The sequence below is a fragment of the Aulonocara sp. 'chitande type north' Nkhata Bay genome, linkage group LG11 (assembly GCF_057382095.1).
Source record: "Aulonocara sp. 'chitande type north' Nkhata Bay isolate Kocher_YH1m ecotype deep benthic linkage group LG11, A_spYH_male_GT1.1, whole genome shotgun sequence".
Classification (NCBI taxonomy): Eukaryota; Metazoa; Chordata; class Actinopteri; order Cichliformes; family Cichlidae; genus Aulonocara; species Aulonocara sp. 'chitande type north' Nkhata Bay.
The window spans coordinates 4359839-4375645 of NC_141354.1; the positions used below are offsets into that span (position 1 = coordinate 4359839).

Below are 15807 nucleotides of genomic sequence, written 5' to 3' on the forward strand. Positions count from 1 at the left end.
CACAGAGTCGAGCTGTTCAGTTCAATCAGCTGCATTTCGATGTGTCGAGCCAGTTAATGCGAGACAAATCCAGCTGCTCATTAAAGCTTCTGGTTTGATCAGAAAAGAAAACATTGGTCCAAACAGCTGAAAGTCCTGAAAACACATCGTGAATTCTGTCTCGAGTCTACGGATGTATCCGTGTATCTCCGCGGTGCTGATGCTGCGCTGAGCCGACAGCTGCTGAAGCTTTTGAAGTGTCAGAACGTGAAAATTTCAACATCGCTTGAAAAAACTACCAGCTAACAACGTCCCTGTCACCGCTAGGCTAAGTGATTTTTAGCCAATTACAAGTTGAATCTGGTAGTTGGGGTCGTTAGCTAAGATACCGTCATTAAGAATGTGTCTATGGGACACATTAGTTGTGCTGCAATTTGCGATGTGCACCGCTGGCCCGGCCATTTATTTTTTAATGCACCTCTCAGATTAACTCACTGTGTGTCGTGCCCAGGGCTGGACTGGGACAAAACATCAGCCACTTTGCGCCAGAAAGAGGAAACCAGCGGACGTCACGCTAAACAACAGCAGCACGTTTGATCAGCTGTTGTTAGTAGAAATTAATATTAAATAAATTCTATCAGCTGATGTTTGCTGGAGCCACAGCTGTAAAGCTGCTGGTCATGATGTCGGTTTGGATATGTGGTGAGAGGGAAACATGAAGATGAAACCAGGAGATGTCCTTACTGAATCATCAGAGCTGAACAGGTGATGGAGAAACAGGTTTACCTTTTAGGTGACATGGATGAGTTGAAGGGAAGTTATGAACTGTTTCTGAGAGACAAATAACACCAAGATCCTTTTCTAGGTAGCTGACAGCTGGTAACTGTGCAGGGGCGGGTCTAGCAAAGTGCTGCCAGGGGGGGCAGGTAGGGCATTAACAGGGAGAGGGGGGCACAAAGACATACTTTTATTTCTTAGTCTCATTTAAAATGTTTTGCTTTTAATAAATAATTATCTGAATCTTACAACCAAAGTTTTTATCTGATGTAAAATGTATAGAAATCACACATATACCAACAAGACTGTGCATCACTGTCACCACAGCGTTTGTTTTCATTCTTTATGGCTTTTCCTATAATACCTGGTGGGCCGGTCTCTAGAGCTCATACAGAGCAAAGATTAAGTCAGATACAGCAATAATTCCATTTTATTTAATTCAGTGTCATTTATACAGCACCAAATCACAGCAACAGTCGCCTCAAGGTGCTTTATATAGTAAGGTAGACCCTACAATAATACATACAGACAGAAACCCAACAATCATATGACCCCCTATGAGCAGCACTTTGGCGACAGTGGGAAGGAAAAACTCCCTTTTAACAGGAAGAAACCTCCAGCAGAACCAGGCTCAGGGAGGGGCGGGGCCATCTGCTGCGATTGGTTGGGGTGAGAGAAGGAAGACAGGATAAAGACATGCTGTGGAAGAGAGACAGAGGTTAATAACAGATATGATTCAGTGCAGAGAGGTCTGTTAACACCCAGTGCATCATGGGAATCCCCCGGCAGCCTACACATATTGCAGCATAACTAATACAGGTGGGGTTGTGGTGGAGGTGGGTTAGAAAGTGGCTTGGAGATGACCGCCAACTTTAACCAAGCCAAATTGGTTTACATAACGTGACCTTAAACAAATCAATGTGTATAAATGAGCAGAGAAAGCAGACATTGAAATCAGGAATATATCTCAAATATCTGTGAGCTCGCTGACGTTCTGCAGTGATTCCAGCTGTGATTCGTGCACTAGAAAGAGTCGTGGATGAAAAAGACACAAGAACCATAAAAGTTTCTGTACATTAGTTTAAATCTGATTTTACTTGAAGTCTCTAATTATGACTTGGATGGTGATCAGACCACATCTACATGTTGTCATTGCAGAAATCGTTTAATTCCCAAACGTTCATGTTTTCTTTCAGCTGTGTGATAGCAGACCCCTGACGGTACAGTAATATTGAAAACGGTTACAAACACCTCGATATGTCCGTTTTGTGGTGAGATGAAGTTGAAATGTAAGTTGCTCAGATGGCCAGGGTGCAGTGCTTTTTAAAAATGGTTGCAGCATGTTTGTCTGTGCTTTCATTGTCAGTAACACAACCTCCCACTTGTCTCCATGTCAGCTGCTGGATGAGCCTCAGTTTCGCTGCATTACAAAAATCAAGACTATTGGCAGCACATACATGGCAGCGTCAGGTGTCACCCCGGACGTCAGCAACGGTTACAACTCCATCAAGGTCAGTGTGGTCACATGACTTCTTCAGCTTCAGTGTGTGTCATGGCTGACAGAGCCAACATAATTGCATCTTAGTGTGAATAGATCTAGATCTGCTGCAGGTTTGGTGCAACTCTCTTTGTGGAAATATTAATTTGATTAAGATGATCTGATTAGGATGCAGGTACAGTTTACTGTAGTGCAGAGGGCACAGCTGAGACAGCCTGTAACTCAGTTATTTCCATGGTAACGTAGATTTTTCATAATTTATAGGAATTTATAGGCTGAAGTCTTAATAAACAATCAGTGAAATGTTGCAGATTCTTTAGTTAGTTCAGTTAGTTTGACAACAAATGTAATGATAATCTATCTGATTTACTATGAATATAAAGAAATATTTAAATTGGACAGTTAAGGAAAAAACCACCTCACTCGACAAGGATATAAGACAAATGTAACCTATGTTCTAATTAAGGCTATAATAATGGAAGATTACTAACCGTGCACTGAGCATAATGGAGAGTTAAATTACGTGTTGAGTGCTAATAGATAATAGGTTTGATGTCCTTATTGTGGTGACGACATCCTTAAGTCTAAAATGTGTCCCTCAGGTTTGATGTTGAGGCTTTCGATGCTTTATTGCATTTTCACTTTGGATAAACGAGCTTTGGTCGACACAGTCGTGTTAGAGCACAGGCTGCGTTTGTGTGCTGCTGTGTTTTCCAGTCTAATCTTTCCAGAACAAAGTCGCATGCTGTCGCACACCACAGACCACATGGTTGTCCCGACGCACAAACTAGTGGAGCTTAGTAATGGTAAAAGGACGGGTTCTTCTATAGCGCTCTTCTACTCTCCCGAGTACTCAAAGCGCTCTACACAACTTGCCACATTCACCCATTCACACAAGCACTTTCTTTATGCTTATCTAACTACATTCACACACAGTCATGCTCCGATGGATGTATCGGAGAGCAGCTCTGGGTTACTATCTTGCCTAAGGATACTTGACATGCAGACTGGAGGAGCCAGGGATTGAACCACCAACCTTCCAAGGCGACCTGCTGTACCTCCTGAGCTAGAGCCACAGTCAGTGTCGACATTCTGACTTTTGGCAATGATTTATCAGATCAACAGTTTGGTCATCTTGAAAGAAAAATCGACGTCAGCTTCACCAGAGGTTGGTGTTTGCAGTGGAGACGTCCAGGGATGCATGTAATCTACTGCTTATCTACTGTAACTGATGACACACAGCACTTCACCCATTCACACTCCAAACTGGGGTCAGTAGCTTTTCCAAGGATATTAGTCATGCAGACTGGAGCAGATGGGCATCAAACCATCATCCTTCTGATAAGCAGGTGACCTGCTCCACCACCTGAGCTACAAAGTTTAAATGAGCTAAGGCTTTGGGTTTTTTTGTGGGCCACATTCTACATATACGTAGAATTTGTGTTCATTTTAGGCATTTTGAGTAGTGAGTCAGTATTTACATCAGGGGTGTCCAACTCCAGGCCTCGAGGGCCGGTGTCCTGCAGGTGTTAGATCTCACCTTGGTTCAACACACCTGAATCACATGATGAGCTCATTGCCAGGCCTCTGGAGAACTTCAGCACATGTCGGGGAGGTCATTCAGCCATTTAGATCAGCTGTGTTGGATCAAGGACACGTCTAAACCCTGCAGGACACCGGCCCGCGAGGCCTGGATTGGACACATTAAACATAAGAACACCATTTTATTTGCACCCGTTGAAATCCTTGTTTTAGGATTCAATGCTCACGTTTAGGCCATTTGGCTGGTCAAATCCGGTCACATTACAATGTGATTTGACCAGTCCCACACAGAGATGTGACCTTTTATTTTCCTGTTGAAAGCCTCGTTTTAAGGTTCGACGGTTTTATTTCCGAGTTTTGGGTGAGAGTGAGGCGCTGACAGAACGAGTTAGTGATAGTTTAATGCTGAGGTGAGAGGCTTATACAAGCATTAATGTTAATATCATTATGAATACAAGCACAACAGAGAATGATGAAAAATTAAAGGCTGAATTTAATAGCCTAAGAAAATGGACTCACGTGACTGAACTGCTTGGTGGTTCAAAGTTCGTCACCAGGAAAAAGGACGCTCACTCCCAGTTATCTGCTTGGTTGTTTTTACACAGAAGAACCCAAATCAATAATCCAGATTTATAATACATTAAAGAGCTGTTTACAAAGTGAAGCATTTAACCAAGTAAAAAACTGAATTTGCTTTTGCCTGACAGAAGGAAGAGCTGTCGGACACCGAGCGCTGGCAGCACCTGGCAGACCTCGCAGACTTTGCGCTGGCCATGAAGGTTACACTTATGAACATCAACTACCAATCATTCAACAATTTCATGCTGCGCATCGGTACGTCCTAATCTTAAGACGGTTGAAGGGTTGCATGTTAGGTGTGTTGCTGTGCAGGTCCGTCAAAGATATGTTATCTCTCTTATGGTCAGTGGATTCAAACCATGTAGGAACAAAACACAACAAATAGTTGACGTCAGGAGCAAAGCTGAACTTGCAGACTTCATCTTGTACATGTTGTGTTCATGCTGTATAGCATTCATTCACTTAGCATTACTGTAGTTTTAAATGAGTAATTAGCATCTCCAGTGTATTTATTTTTTGTTAAAACGAAGACTATTAGAAACATTACAAAAGGGATTTTGACCCAGAAGGAATCATGTCTAAAACATGAACTGAGTGTTGGCAAAAAAGGAGAAATCACAGCCACCAGTCCCACATGGACATATGACCTTTTATTTTTATCTAAATGTTCTCCAGTGAATTATCAGGGAGCATGCAGACTACCAGAGCATTCTTCTGTTACTCTGCGTCGCAGACAAACTTCATCGTTTGATCTTTGAGTTGGAATCATCCTGAACTAAAATGAGATCTTTGCTTTTGATTGTGACACTTGAATCAACTTTAAAATATAACTTTGAGTATAACTTTCATACACTATGCCCTGAGAGACCTGGTCTGTTAGAAAACGTTTACTTCTGATTGTAAATAAGACAGACAGTGAGCAGCATGTCAGGGAGGCTGAGGTTGTGGTGGAGAGGACGTTTTGACTCGTCTTATAGAGTCTCAAGTGTCATGGAACATGAAAGATTCAATAAGCAGCCTCGAAAACATTAGATGGAAAACTACATTTATATCATGTTGTAAAATTGTAACAAAATGCAGCATAACTAAGGGAGGATTCAGGGTCACCTGGTCCAGCCCTAACTATATGCTTTAGCAAAAAGGAAAGTTTGAAGCCTAATCTTGAAAGTAGAGATAGTGTCTGTCTCCTGAATCCAAACTGGAAGCTGGTTCCACAGAAGAGGGGCCTGAAAACTGAAGGCTCTGCCTCCCATTCTACTTTTAAATACTCTAGGAACAACAAGTAGGCCTGCAGAGCGAGAGCGAAGTGCTCTAATAGGGTGATATGGTACTACAAGGTCATTAAGATAAGATGGGGCCTGATTATTTAAGACCTTGTATGTGAGGAGCAGGATTTTGAATTCTGGATTTAACAGGAAGCCAAAACAGGAGAAATCTGCTCTCTCTTTCTAGTCCCTGTCAGGACTCTTGCTGCAGCATTTTGGATCAGCTGAAGGCTTTTCAGGGAGTTTTTAGGACTTCCTGATAATAATGAATTACAACGAAGATGTTTTTCTAAAATTGCTGTAACTAAGTTTAAGGTTATAATTCCTCCACTGTTATCTTATTCAATGCCATGTGTCCACACAGTGCAGAGCAGCTACAGGACCTAACCTCTACTTCCACAGAGTCCCATTTTCTTGTTAATAGTGTTACATCCTCGCTGTACATGTCACTCTTCTGGGGAACCAGCTTCCAGTTTGGATATGGGAGACATATCGCCTCTATACTTTAAAATGTAAGCTCAAAACTTTCTTTTTTGATGAAGCTTATTCTTGGCCCTCCCTTAGTTATGCTGCCCGTGGCTGCTGGGGGCATAATACACTCTGTGTGTCTTTGTCCTGTCCTGCTGCCTTCATCCCTGAGCCACGGTCTACTGGAGGGTTTTAAAAGAGGGTTTCTTCTTCCAGTTGTCACCACATGTTTGGTCATATGAGGGTGTCTGATTGGGGTTTTCTTGTTATTATTGCCGAGTGTTTACCGTACATAAAAGTGCTTTGAGGCAACTTTTCTTGTGATTTGCTGCTAAATAAACAGACTGAAGTGAATTAAAATGAAAGTCAACACGTTGCATATTTCAACACTCTCTTTTAGGTCTAAATAAGGGAGGGGTGCTAGCTGGAGTGATTGGTGCTCGCAAACCCCACTTTGACATCTGGGGCAACACTGTCAACGTGGCAAGCCGCATGGAGTCCACAGGTGTGATGGGCAACATCCAGGTACTGCTTCACTTCAGACTTCTGCTTTATCTTATTCAAATAACCTCCAAAGAGATTATTGTAGAGAGGAGGTCAGATAAATAGTGTAAAGTTTCTTTTAAGCAGTTTTAAGATCACAGCAAAAAGTATCTGTTGTGCTATGAGGAAGACTTCCCATCTGGCTTCTGAGGCAGAGTAACCAGCTCAGCCGCTGGTTGTATACAGATGTGATCTAGCACTATACCGTTCTTCCCAGGAAACATCTTTCTGATTCCTCCACCAGCGACATGACCCTGGGCAACTGAGGGGGCACGATTATGACAGCTTGGCCTATGGCACGGTCGTGTGTTGAGACTTCTGTTTGGCCTGGATGCTTTAATCTTCCACTGGTGATGATGTTACCTTGTCCAGAAACCACCTGCAGCAGTGAGGCGTCCTGCTGCCCCACGAGCAGCAGAGTTGATGTAATGGATCAGCAGTATCCAATGATGCGCAGCCAAGAGGTTTCACATTAAGGATCCCTTCTACCGCCATGCGGTGACTTAGGAACAATGTGATCCTCAGGATGATTGGAGCGCAGACTTACCTTATTTCCCTCTCACAGGTTCATCAGAAATGTGTGTGGTGGATTAGTATGGAAGGTAATCTTCTGATTTACAAGATGCACCTGAAGAATGGGCTATATGGTGGAGAAAGCCTCCTGCAGCTCTCGAGACCTGCCTCAGAAATTGGATCTATGATTTGAATATACATTGAATGGTGTTCTCGACAGGAGACACAAGGCCAGGAGGAAAGCGTCTGAGCACAGAGTCAACAGCAAATCAAGGTGTGCAGATCTGATGATTAGGCACTTAAAGATTATCCCTCTGAGGCGCTCATGTCAAGCAGTCAGCTCCAGTTGGACAGAATACAGGTTTGTGGACGTGGAGTCTCTCTGTGAGCAGATCAGCCATTGCAGCGAGGACAGGTGTGTTGGTTGGGAGGGCCAGTGCTCTGAGGTTTGTTGCTATAACATGGGGGCCCAGCAGCAGGCTGGTGAAAGATCATGAAGCTGCTTCCCCCTTGTGATGCCGTTATCCAGGTTTTCCACTGGTATGATATATTTCCACGGGGGAGAACTGGTGAGCTCCTGGATTTCAGCACAAATGGAAGACCTTTTAACAGGACTCAGACCACAACTAACCCAGCGCAGTAGTGGATTCAGTCCATGGTGCTTTGCAGCGGTAGAGCAAGCTGAGTTTGCAGAGTAGTCTGAACAGCTCTGAGCTCCAAACGAAGCATGAACCATTTCTTCTGAGGAGCTACCTGGGATCTGGCCGTCAGGAAAGTGCCAGTTGTGGCAATCTGTGTCCTTGTGTAAGCTACAGCCACAGCTGCTGTGGTGCACATGATGGTGTGGAATGTACCGAATCCAGTCGAACCATTCCCCCTCCTCTGGAGTCAACTTCACCACAGATTTCTCCAGTTTGTGGAGCTCCTGGTTGTACGTCTGTGACCTTCTGGAGTCCTTCCATAATCACAGCTCACTGGCTATTGATCCACGACAGCTTCTTGAGGTGCTTTCAGCTGAGGTGGCATATTTCTGAAAGGGAGGATGTCAAGCTGCCACAGCCTTTCCACGTTTTTGTAAAGCTATGTTGTCTGTGTGAGTAAGGCTGAGTGTAACCATCTATCAGCTTACTGTCGTAGACTACTGTGGGTTGCTGCAGTGCCAAACCCAGCTTGGTGCAGACTGCTTCTGGCCCTCCAGGCCACAGATCACTGGTCAAACACGAATGATAAGGTGAGGGTGATCTGATCCGATCATAGGTCTCACCCAGCTGAGACCTTTAAGGGGAAGTCGTAGGTGGTTCTTCTCAGTTGTTTCCACTGGGCAGGATTGTTTAGCTAGGGCTAGTTGTTGTGCTGTGAATGACTTCGATATTTAATGCCGCACCTTTGGCTTTGCTTTGGTGAACATATCCAGTGATATCCTCCATTCAGCTGTAGGACTTACTGTCGCGATGGTTTATTGGGCCACAGCCTTGTCTGTCTGGGCAGGGCAAGGAACTTCATGGGAGCAGACAATTTTCTCTCCAACCTGTCGTCCAGCATTGCAGAGGTCTGCATCTATGATGAGCGTGATGGTCAGCATAGATGACACTGGATCCAGCCTTCATGGTAAGAATATTAGGGTTTTGTTCTTTAGCCTTGGCAAGGCAGGTAGTGCAAAGAGGCGTTGCTCACCACAGGTGCTGCTGGGTTTCTTGAGCATGCAGCAACATGTTTACGTCACATCTCCAACATCTCCAGTCCACCACAGTGGCCACGTCTAGCCTGGAGAAATCCTTGGATCCTCTCAAGTAATGCTCCTCACAATAGGGATCGAAACACTCTCTCTTCTTCTGTGACACGAGCCTTAGAAGATGGATGGGCCACAGCAAGTGGTCTTGTGGTAGTGGCTAATAAACTACCGTATTTCCCGGACTACAGAGCGCACCTGAATATTAGCCGCACAAGCTAGAATCAGGGGAAATCCTGTTTTGTACATACATTAGCAGCACCTGACTAAAAGCCGCAGGTGTTTCAATGTTGACTTATCATATGTAAGAGAATATGCACAAAGGGAATTGTCAGGAAAGAGATGGCTGTTTGGAGACACACCCCTTTTATTAATATTTTGAAAAACAAGTTATGGGTACATATTTGCATAACTTTTTAGGTATATGTACAAGTAGCGGTAATTACAAGTACGAAACATGTACTGTGCTTCATAAATGAGTAACAAATGTAGTACATAACAATAACCTACAGCACACCAGAAAAATAGATCCGGCCTACCTTTTAGGCTCAGGTGCAGTGACACAGCTTTAACAAGAAGAAAAGTCAGTCATTCGCCATCTTTCTCTTCTTCCTGCCACTGAAACCACCAAAGTCCTCTTCTCCAGTGTCGGAGACAAACAGGCTCAGGATGGCTTCGTCATCCACCCTCCCGCTGAACGAGTAGCGCTACTTTGAAGTTTGTATGGACATGTGACCAACATACCACTCTTGAACCCCGATACTGTGTGTCTGATCACATGCCCTTCCGCCAGGCAACGTAGTGCCGTACAACAGAGGAACAAACAAAACAAATCGTCTTACCATATGACAAAAATCATGGACAATCCATAGAAAAGAAGCACCTGACTAAAAGCCGCAGGGTTCAAAGCTTGTGCAAAAAGTAGCGGCTTATAGCCCGACAATTACGGTACCTGTGTTCTTGGTTTGACAGTGCCTACTGACTTTCCTCTCCAGTGATGTAAGTGCAAATAGCCTTGGTTGGGGCAGTATTCCCAAAGTTATGGGGTGGCTGTTGCTCAGGAGGTAGAGCGGGTCATCTACTAATCGGAAGGTTGGTAGTTCAATCCCTGGCTGCTCCAGTCTGCATTCCATATACCCTTGGACAAGATAGTAACCCGAAGTTTCTCTACGATGCATCCATCGGAGTCTGAATGTGTGAATGTTAGATAGAAAGCACTTGTGTAAAAAACCATTTACAAGTTTGGTAAGTAGTCGGTCTGCATGGGATCCACAGTGGAGTTACCTCTCTGCTACTCTGTTGACAGTAGTTAGCATCCCCACAGGACAGACCCGCTTCAAAAGCTTGAGAGTCCCCTGCCTTTATGGGTGGTGTGCACAGGACGGCACTGAGTTCGCTTGTACTCCTGTCCGAGAGCCCTCAGCACACTGATATATGCAGTTGGGTCACAAATGTATCGTTTAGCACACTTGATAACTTCAGGTGAGCTAATAAGATCTTGTAATCCTCGGACAAATGCTTATGAGGACCAAGAACATCACTCAGTCCTTCCTGTAGCAGGGCTAAGCTGCTCTCCTTCCCAGAGCTGAAACCAGTAAGATACGTCTAACATGCTGGGTTAGAAACTCTAATGACCAGCTGCTGGTGGCACACGTGACTGAGACTGGTGGCACAGGCTTAATGAATCATGATAAGGTCTACTGGGCAAAAGAGGGGGGTGGTCTGGTTGAAGTGTTCCAGGTAGCCCACATACCTGTGCTGGCTGCAATAACTCTGGGTACAAGAGCTGGAGCAGGTCTGGATGCAGGTGTAAGAAGATAGTCCGGATGTGGTGACAGATGCCGATGCATCCATATCTGTGACCAAACATAACCAGTGGAGCTTTTGAATGTGCAGCTTTGAATTGTGTCCCCAACTGTACAAAGCAATGAGACATACTTTTGTACTCTGTGTGTTTCCCTCAGGTAGTGGAGGACTGCTACAACATCCTGAAGGAGTATGGCTTCCGCTTCGTGAGGAGAGGGCCCATCTTTGTGAAGGGGAAAGGAGAGCTGCTCACTTATTTTCTGAAGGGAAGAGACAAACAAGGCTCATTTATCAACGGCTCCTCTGTCACTCTGCCACATCAGGTGGTGGATAGTTGAGGACTTATCTGTCTGTCACACACTCATGCACTCATCGGTCATAGGCTGTGTGAAGAGTCGTGCAGGGGAAAGAAGTGAATTGATTTAAAGTCCTGGGAAACCTGAAACTATAACTGAACCGAAGCCTAATTCATTTACAAACTTCATAAACATGAACTGGTGTATTCTCTGTCTGTACAGAAAGATGTACAGATGCCAGAAGAGTCTGTATTTGATTTTGAAGATGATTTCAGTTTAGCAGTATATATTTAAATCAAGATGTTCGAATAAATTGAGAAGATTAGAAGCTGAGGGCACCAAACAGATAGGAGATTAAAGGGAAACCTGATTCTTTGACTGTGACACTGAGGGGACTGATCGATGATGCTGTCAAGGTTTGAAGTTCTTACTTCTTAAATAAGGAGTTACATGGAAATTCATAATATTGGGTTAAACAGGTTAAACAGAACTCTTGCTTTGGACGGATACTGCAGAACAAATTATTCATCATTTGGAAGTTTTTTTCTTTTTGTCCTCGTGTCACCCTTCCTGAAACCATAGGCACAGAAACATTTACCAAAAGGAGACTTTAGTGTAATGAAACACCCAGTAACACACCACACGGGTCAAATCTGTGCAGATTTGTTTTATAAACCACTCCGTTTGATGACAAATGCACTTGTAGCTTAAAATGAATCCAGGTACTGAATATACAGATAGTAAAGTATTACAGTGTTACCTCAGACACACAGCTAATACTACTGACGTGATTTCTCTGCATCCTTAGATTTGACAGCAAGAGCTCAAACTGGCCCATTAACTTCCTGGGTGGCTGTAGCTCAGGAGGTAGAGCAGGTCCTCTACTAATCACGAGGTTCACCGTTTGCTCCCTGCCTGCTGTAATCTTCATTGGGCAAGATACTAACCCCAAATTGCTCTCCAGTGCATCCATTGGCATGTGAACATTAAATAAAAAGCACATAAGCATAAAAAACGTGCTGGAGCACGAGGTATAAAACGAGTCCCTTTACCATCCTGCACAGCTTTCACTCCTGGATCAGGCCATGAAGCTCTCCCTGCTGCTACCTTCTGTTGAATCATAGTTTCTTTGTTTCCTCATTTAGAAACATCAGGACCTGTCTCTGCTTCAGCACTTAAACCGATGCATTTAAGAAGCACTCCCCTTTAGCAAACCATGGTATGTGTAAATGTTCGACATGTGCAAAGGAAGTGTTGCTTTTGTTACAGCAGAGATTGTTAGCTTTGGCTGGTACAGTCCAAGCAAACTTTTAAACATTTCTCTCTCTGTCTCTCACACTAATCTCTCCTCTGGAGCAATAAAAATGTATTTTAGGCATAAACTTTAATTTTACTGCAGGAGGTGAGTGAGTAAGATAGATCATTAATTCAATTTTATTTACACAGCGCCAAATCACAACAACAGTCACCTCAAGGTGCTTTATACTGTACAGTAGATCCTACAATAATACATACAGAGAAAAACCCAACAATCACATGACCCCCTTTGAGCAGCACTTTGGTGACAGTGGGAAGGAAAAACTCCCTTTTAACAGGAAGAAACCTCCGGCAGAACCAGGCTCAGGGAGGGGCGGGGCCATCTGCTGTGATTGGTTGGGGTGAGAGAAGGAGGACAGGATAAAGACATGCTGTGGAAGAGAGACAGAGGTTAATAACAGATATGATGCAGTGCAGAGAGGTCTGTGAACACAAGAACTTGTATATAAGGAGCAGGCTTTTGAATTCAGTTCTGGATTTAACAGGAAGTCCATGAAGGAGAAATCTGCTCTCCTTCTCAGCACAGACGAGACACACAGTGGCCACAGCCTGATCATCCGACTGCATTCGATTAGACTTGATCTGTGACTGTTACTGGGTCGGACGTGGTAGCGCAGTAGTGACATGAGGCAGATGCTGTGTGACTGATGGAAAAGAGTGCATGCTTGAAGGAAGCGCTTGACTTAAGCAAAACATTTTAAATAAATGATCCTAATTGTAAAGACAGGCGGGAGACAACAACATGTGGACTGGTTGGGAATAAACCAGACACTGAGACTGTGGATCATCAGAGTAGCATAGGCTCAGTGTCTTTTTGCCCAACAGCAGATTGACCAAATCTTTGGCTTCTGTAACCAGATTAGTTCTTTGAATTCAGCATTTCAGTATGAGAAACACACTGATGGGCTACATCTCTTTCATAAATGTATCTGATTTTTTTCAAAACAATGGAGATTTCTCTCTTGTGCGCTCACAATCCTCTTTAGTAACTAAGCACCATGTCCTCATCACATGGACACACGGTGGGTTTGCACAGCGTGTATGTTGGAGTTCATCCTCAGTTACTAAAAGCCTGACAGCCTTCACCGGTCCTGCCTCTGAGGAGGATTCAACCAGTGAGGGACAACGGTGTGATCATACAGACTCGTTTGCTGCTCGTCTGCTGTGGTGGAAGAAGCGTGTGCAGCATCGAATCTATGTTTTTTCCTCGATTCTGAAATGGGACACATCTCCCAGCTCTCCTTAGCCGCACCGCTCCACTGGCTTCTGTGTCTTGAAGCTGTGTCAGATGGATAGCAGAGGTGTTTTTGAAGTGGGCGGACAAGCTGTGGATAAGTGCACACGACAGCTGGGACATGTTAAAATGGCAGAATTCATTTTTGCAGTAGAAGCGAGCTTCTCCTGTTTGTTTCCCTCCACTGTCAACGTCTGTCTTCAGTTTGTTTTGGTAGTTCTGCTGATACGATTTCTTGGTCTCACTGGTTCCAAAAAACCTGTTGACATGAAAACTGGCCCCTAACCCTAACAGCTCCATTTTCAGACTTGTCATGCGTTTGTGTCAGTGCACCAGTCCTGCTCTCTTCTTGTGAAGATACCTCCACTTGGGGCAGCCACTGGCTCCCAAACCAGAGCGGCCATCCCAGTACAAGCTGGAGGTCATATCTTGATGAAACCAACAGAACTGCATCATCTGGGAAAAGCAGAGACGAGACAAACCCCCCCCAGCCTCACCCCGAGGTTTGCCTACCCAACAGACTCTTCTCTTCAGCACCTTTGCACCCCTCACTGTCGCTGGCCACGTCCCTACTGATGATGCACAACGAGACAGCGAGTCCCAATGTGTAGCACTTTCCCCGCCCTGCCCCACGACTCCAAACAGCATAGTTAGTCTGAACAGCTGTTTGGGGTGTAACTAATAATAGCCAGAACCTGTTTCCCCGTCCGATGGAGCACTGAGGAAAACTCTGATCTACAGGCTTCATGCTTCTCTCACCCCAACCGGTCGCAGCAGATGGCCCCGCCCCTCCCTGAGCCTGGTTCTGCCGGAGGTTTCTTCCTGTTAAAAGGGAGTTTTTCCTTCCCACTGTTGCCAAAGTGCTGCTCATAGGGGGTCATATGATTGTTGGGTTTTTCTCTGTATCTATGAAGCGCCTTGAGGCGACTTATGTTGTGATTTGGCGCTATATAAATAAAATTGAATTGAATTGAATTGGGGACACAAGTAAACCTCACCTGTCCATTTCTTCTTCATGAAACTGGTCCCACAACCTGAGCTGTACACGTATCTCTCACCCTCACACGCTCTGGGTCCTTCCCAGCAAACAGATGACATTCAGCATCACCTGAAGCCAGTTTAAGCAGCCAGTGATTGGATCACCATGATCTCTGTCCCCAGTGAACCAACAGACGTATCCAGGAGAGAAAATGGGACAAGCAGTGAGATCTGCCCTTCCTGTACTTGTGCCCATAGTTATGTGTGCTGTCATTAGCTTTATTATTATAGCTTCAGTTTAGGTTCAGTCTCCTGATGAGATGTTTTAGCTTGTCCAGAGAAACATGATTGCACTGTAGCTCAGTGAATGCAAATCTTAGTTAAGCTGGTATTGTACTGCAACTGAGTGAAGTAAGAGGCCGGGTGAGAAGCAACATCAGCTGACCAAGTCTCATAGTCACTGAATCAGCTGCTCCCTGAATCCACCTGCACAGCAGGACAGGTGACACGAGTTCTTTGACATTTCAGAGCCAGTTTTGGACGGTGTTTTAGGAAGTAGGAAGCAACAACTCTGTATGAGTGCGACGTACACGATGGCCTTGACATAACAGCAGCAGTCACTGCTCTTTCCTCTGTTTATTGTTACTGTCTGTAAAAAGGGAAGAAAGTGCAATAGTCTGTTCTTCTGCACACCAGATGCTCTTCATTCCTTCCCCTTTAATTCACATTTTCATAATGTGATCTTTTTTCTTTGTAAAAACGAAGAGGACAGGATGTATTCTTGTATATAGAGTTTACACAGTGTTTACTGGTTAAATGTATTTATTGGAAATGACAGGGATGCTTTTTTCCTCCACACATGTGAAAGTGCCAATGATGAAACGATGGCTTTAGGTTTGAATGCCGTAACATGGACTAAGGCTGTTTTCTGAATTTTATTTTTAAGAATCTCAGGATTGGGAACAAACTAGCACTTTCAACAATGTATGAGCTCAGACATGAATCCATGTTTTAGGTGCAACTGTGTGGGTTTTTTCTAAGCTGAACACAAACACACTCCGGCTGTTGGTGTTAGAAGTAAAGAACAAGCTGTGGTTCTTGTTACTGCGCTGATTTTGATCCTTTTTCACGCCTTCCCAATCTTTTGTTTTGGTTTGTTAAATCCTTTCTTATTTAATGTGCCCTCTCTCCTTTGAGTTGTTGGTTATCACTTACTGATTAAAGAATTATACTGATAAATCTCAGTGTCGTGATTACTGCACAGCCCATTGAGACAACTGATT

The 15807-nt window shown here is 44.2% G+C and overlaps 1 protein-coding gene across 5 annotated transcripts in view; it reads left to right on the top strand.

The window, feature by feature from the left end:
- adcy3a (adenylate cyclase 3a) overlaps window positions 1-15763 on the top strand; it is a 62190-nt gene extending 46427 nt beyond the window's left edge. For all 5 annotated transcript variants that reach the window (XM_086310263.1, XM_086310261.1, XM_086310265.1 and 2 more), the window contains 4 exons: window positions 2154-2267; window positions 4504-4630; window positions 6509-6633; window positions 10858-15763. In XM_086310263.1, the coding sequence (XP_086166389.1) occupies window positions 2154-2267; window positions 4504-4630; window positions 6509-6633; window positions 10858-11037 (546 nt within the window). In that variant the 3' untranslated portion in view covers window positions 11038-15763. The remainder of the gene's footprint in view (window positions 1-2153; window positions 2268-4503; window positions 4631-6508; window positions 6634-10857) is intronic.
- The last annotated feature ends 44 nt before the right edge of the window (window positions 15764-15807 follow it).